This window comes from Berghia stephanieae, chromosome 2, assembly GCF_034508935.2.
Source record: "Berghia stephanieae isolate SIO BIC M18660-M18661 chromosome 2, UCSD_Bste_1.3, whole genome shotgun sequence".
NCBI classification, from domain to species: domain Eukaryota; kingdom Metazoa; phylum Mollusca; class Gastropoda; order Nudibranchia; family Aeolidiidae; genus Berghia; species Berghia stephanieae.
The window spans coordinates 51,441,331-51,446,459 of NC_088361.1; the positions used below are offsets into that span (position 1 = coordinate 51,441,331).

Here is a 5,129-nt window from a genome sequence, read left to right on the forward strand (position 1 = left end):
TCAAAAGAGCGAGAGAGAGAGAGAGAGAGAGAGAGAGAGAGAGAGAGAGAGAGAGAGAGAGAGAGAGAGAGAGAGAGAGAGAGAGAGATGTTATATAATGTTCATCAAGATACCATACAATAAACTACTGATAAAAACCCGATTGATCATTTGATTGATTAGAGCCCTATCACAGCGATAATGTCGCCTTTGTGTTGGTGGGTAAGTGTAATCAATAGACAATAACCCAATATCACGTGCACACCTTAATAACATAGGATAAGCAATACACATCGTGCTGGTCAGTGATAGATGCGAATAGTGGGTTTATTGAGGGCTATCCAAGGACAGTATTGGACACACAACTGCATGCGTATCGTGTCGTAATGTCTTAAGGAGATTCTTTAGTGAGAGGTAATGCTTTTTTAATTATATATATTAATTTGTTTAAAGTTCACTTGTTCATTTTTTTGTTTAGCTATGGACATTCTGTTTCGTTTTCTTTTATAGAATGAGTGTTAATAACGTCAGTGAGCTCTTACTTATTTGTTTAAGACTGCCAGTTGAGTAATGATTGCTCACTAAGTTCTCAGATTTTAAACATTTAAGGTTACACATAGTTTTGTTTATTGATACTATTGATCTGATAGGAGGAGTTCGTGAGTATATAACTTTAACACATACCATAAATATCTCTAATGTGTTTATTGTTGAAAGTGTAGTTTTAAGTCGACAGGCAAGGTAATGAGACAAAGAAATTTGCATGAGTAATATATAAACATTGTATCACAGTATAGTATCCTACTCGTGTATAAACAGTAGATAATCAAATACTTTGTATCGGTATTATTTCTCTAGAAAGACCTCACTTGTCACTTACGGTCTCAATAACAGATTAATTTAGATGCTAAACATTGAATTTAGAGTTTAAAAATTAGATTTTAGTTAGGATTTTAAAAGTTTTATTAAAGAGAATGAATATAGACGTCTAATTTCTTAAAGTACCCAAAAACTATAATTTTAACATTTTTGGTAATTTTACCTTTAAATTCACTTTTTGGCGTCAAGGTCACTTCGACGAAATACCATTTTGAAGTGATGGGTCACATTTGAATGATTTGAGATTTTAAACAAAATAAAATAATCTAAAAATATTTAAATGATATATCCAACCCCCCCCCCCCCCCAAAAAAAAAAAAAAAACAAAAAAAAAAAAACCCCAAAAAACCCCCAAAAAACAACAACAAAAAACAACATATTTCTATCTCCGAATCTGAGCTACACTAAATAATTACTTATCTTTATATACAGAACCTATAAATATACAAATAATATATAAATACATAACAAAAGAAAACATAATAAAAAAAAAAAGATTATGAATTACACATTTTTTTGATAGTAGTAATAATAAACATGTTGAAAATGTTTCAGTTGCAGATTCAGTTTTAAGATTTCAATTGTAATTGTTGTAAAGTTCCAAGGCATTTTGCATACTTCTTTTGCGGCTAAAAATTATGACAACTGAAGGTCACGAATATTTTTATAACGCATGATAATAAAAACGCTAAAAACACTATTTTTCCTTCAACACAATGGGGAAAATATTAACAATAGGTACTTTCTTATGGTAACATTTTTTGTTCACATCGCCAAAGTGGTAGAGATTTGTTGTTCTATATCGTTGAAAATCCATAAGTACGCTGCTGATTTTAATCTGACGGTTTTGTGGTAGGTTACTTGCTTTGGCATCAAAAGCTCATGGGTTCGAGTTATATATAATGTTTCACCATGACTCCAGATTTTAAGGCCTGTGTCCCATCACATTCCATCACAGGAGGAAACTTGTTGAGGCCCAAATAAGAAAGTAAGAAAACAAGAAAATGTAGTACTTTTAATGAACATATCACGTGGAGCAGTTGGCAAAATGTGTAATTTTTGTTTTGCTCTCTTATTCGATAATGCAGGTTATGCTTAGGATATGACAGCATTTGCCGGAGAGCAAAAATCGTAAGTGTTACTAAATCTGTAATATATTATGATGTTCCCCCCCCCCCCCCCCCCCCCCCCCGAGGCAACCAAGATAGATAGCCTTTAAATAAAAAAAATAAAATGAGGATTTACTATAAAATTAATATTTTGTATTGCTAAAAATGTTTTTAGTTTTGCATAGAAAATTCAAGAACTTCAGAGAATGTTTTTTTTTTTCAAGTCCTATCATCGTCGATTTATTTGTTAAGTAGACACAGCTCCATCACCATAATATGAATCTTGATTTCAAAATGCCGGACTTTTAGAATTTGCGAGATAAAAATCGTTTTTGCAATACTGTCGACCGCCTGCTCTATTGCCGTTTCGAAATCAATGATGGAATGATGGGAACCTATGATGAAATTGCTTTACTTTTACTACAAGAAGAGTTTGGTCTGGAAGCTTATACAATAAATAATATCCGTGCATTTTTAAGTTTATGTTACGCTAACGATGCCCCCTTCTCCCAAAAACTTCATGCAATTTTTCACTGAAAACTGCAACTAAATTCTTTATCTAAAACCGGACCAAAATCCCAAGGAATACTGTTATACAAATTGACACAAACGCAAACCTAGACCAATTTGACATGTTCTTGACCCTTCTAATATTTTGTTGCACTTAAATCTACATGTGTGTGTGATAAGATTTGTAGTGACCCTAGACCATAAAGGATTCTGAGAAACGCCTACTTAGTCATTTTGAAATCTACTCCCAAGGAGAAGTTGCCTTGATGTGGTAGCACTAGGCATGTCGTATCGTCCTGAATATTTAATGTTGCTGCTCGCTTTAGACTGCTATCAAAGCGCGTTGGGTCTAGTAAGTGGATAATTTACAAACTTTATAAACGCTTACATTCTTTTGTTGCTATTGAATACCAGTCATAAGCGACTTATTATTCATTCCTAGTTTTGGTCGAGATGACAGAATTAAACAGAACACATGGTTTTATAGATAGAGGTAGACTTTGCGAAGTGTTTTTTTTTTTTTTTTGTTTTTTTTTTGGCCAAGACGAGGGTAATTCAATTCGATCTATATTTGAAGGACGAGTTTTCTGGCCAATTTTTTAGTAGTTTTTTTTTTCTAGAGTACGGCATTTACTGGTTAAGGAATTAACTTCAATACAAATTCATCAACCTATCAGAACATTATTTTGTACTGTGCACCAATCACATAGAATAAAACTGAAACATCTTTATGAACCAAACGAAACGAAGAACGCTTCACGATAATTTACTCAAATCATTAGATTATTCAATGTCTGAGGTTATGTTTAGTACCATGTTCCTCAACTCTGGGGATCCCAATAGTTTGGTCGGTAGAGAACTCGGTTCACACGCAAAGGAACCAAGATCGATCCTGAGTGCAGTCAAGATTGTTTTCCTGGTCCCCCTGTCCATCCAGCATTAAAATGGGTAGTTGGGTCTGTTAGATCTGTCGGAAAGTACGTTGAGATAGACTAGCGTCCTATCTAAAGAGTAGCAAGCAATTGCTATTGTACGGTTCACGCTATAAAAACCGGATAAACTCCGGCTCCATGTGCCCTATGACTCCGAAGGACTGGTCCTCAACATTAAATACCTGAAGCTTTATTTCCTCCTCAACTTTTAGCGAACCTACTTCCAAATATCATGAAACACTCATTCTAATTATTCCTTCCGACCCAAATTCCAGGGCTTGCCGATGTCTGGAGGAAAATGTCGTGGTGGAGAGCCTGGTCATTGCGTTCACCCTTGTGGCCGGCATAGCAATCACTTGCCGAAGCCTCCTTGAATTTGAAATCATAATAGGTGAGAAATAGGTTCTGGTCGAGATGCTTAAAGATAACGCATCTTTTTTATCGTTAAGATTGTACGAGTACTGTATTGGAAATCTTAATATAACGATAAATTGATAAACGAATTTTTGAACAAATGAATGAATTCATATATAGAAATATTAACAGATACCATTATTTCTATTACTTACTTACTTTATCCTTTTGCCCATACATCAAAGACGATCTTTCACCTTTTTTTTTGTCTTGTGCCATTGCTTCCAATCCTCTCCATGTCTGTCCAGAACGTCGAGTGTATGCTTCTACATCTCTTCTCCATGCCCGTTTTCATGAACGCGGACTAGCGCTTAGTCACTGACTATCTCTGACTTTAGTCAAGGACTTGAGAAAATCGGATTTCATATGAGCTGACTAAGCAAGTCTCAGACTAAAATCACGGAACCTTCGGACTAAGTTTGGCCAAGTTTTAGTCATTGTTCTGATGAATCAAATTATTTCAGTCAGTTACAATGCCAGCAGAATGACTCTCCACTATACTTGCTAATCATTTTATTGGTTGTTCTTTGACGCAAACCCTTCGGTTTCGAGTCTCCGTTCACTCGCAACTCGGGAGCCGATAAGATTCATTTAAAAAAAAACTTTTTACTCATGAGAATGTGTACTTTCGACGATCTGCACTTATCTTATAGTATTTTAAAGCCAGTGTCAATAGAAACACGTTTTGCCTCTGCCATTTGTAACCGACGTATTTAGTCCGAAGATTCTTTGATTTTAGTCTGCTCACATGAAATCCAATTTTTTCAAGTCCTTGACTAAAGTCAGAGATGGCCAGAGACTGTTTTTGGGGATTTTTTGTCTGGCACCGTTTCATATACAATTGTCCAGATCTTTATCAGAAAAATAACCCCACTAAATTTTGAGTTTCGCCTTATAATTTTATTTCCTTTTTTTTATCTCGTTATTTTTGACCTCTTTTCTTATACTTTTATTTTATAAAATTTCTCAGTTCCTAGAACTGTCTACGTATCTGATGAGAACTCCAGTCAAAATGTATCGCACTGGGACAACAAAGACGGGATAGAAGCTTATACAGAGATTGATAAGGATATGCAGGATCTGTTGGAACTTGCGTTTCTGTATGTCAACACAGGAATAACAGCTTTATTTTTAATTGAGGTAAAGTTTTATTCGGAAGAATTAAAACTAAAAGCAAATTGGTAATGAAAATTATGTATGTCATAATGAAAACGATATTATGATTTTTAAAAAAAATGTTTAGAATTAGAATCTACGCTGTCTATTTATTTCCGGTCGAATTACAATGTTGAACATGCGATATTTC

The 5,129-nt window shown here is 34.5% G+C and overlaps 1 protein-coding gene across 2 annotated transcripts in view; it reads left to right on the forward strand.

Moving 5' to 3' along the window:
* The first annotated feature begins 207 nt into the window (after window positions 1-207).
* The window catches only part of LOC144965124 (uncharacterized), a 17,468-nt gene continuing 12,546 nt past the window's right edge, over window positions 208-5,129 (forward strand). Inside the window, exons 1-4 of one of the 2 annotated variants that reach the window (XM_078900080.1) lie at window positions 208-393; window positions 1,947-1,989; window positions 3,685-3,800; window positions 4,794-4,963. In XM_078900080.1, coding sequence (XP_078756206.1) covers window positions 1,961-1,989; window positions 3,685-3,800; window positions 4,794-4,963 — 315 coding nt within the window. In that variant the 5' untranslated portion in view covers window positions 208-393; window positions 1,947-1,960. The remainder of the gene's footprint in view (window positions 394-1,946; window positions 1,990-3,684; window positions 3,801-4,793; window positions 4,964-5,129) is intronic. The other variant, XM_078900081.1, reaches the window with a different exon arrangement.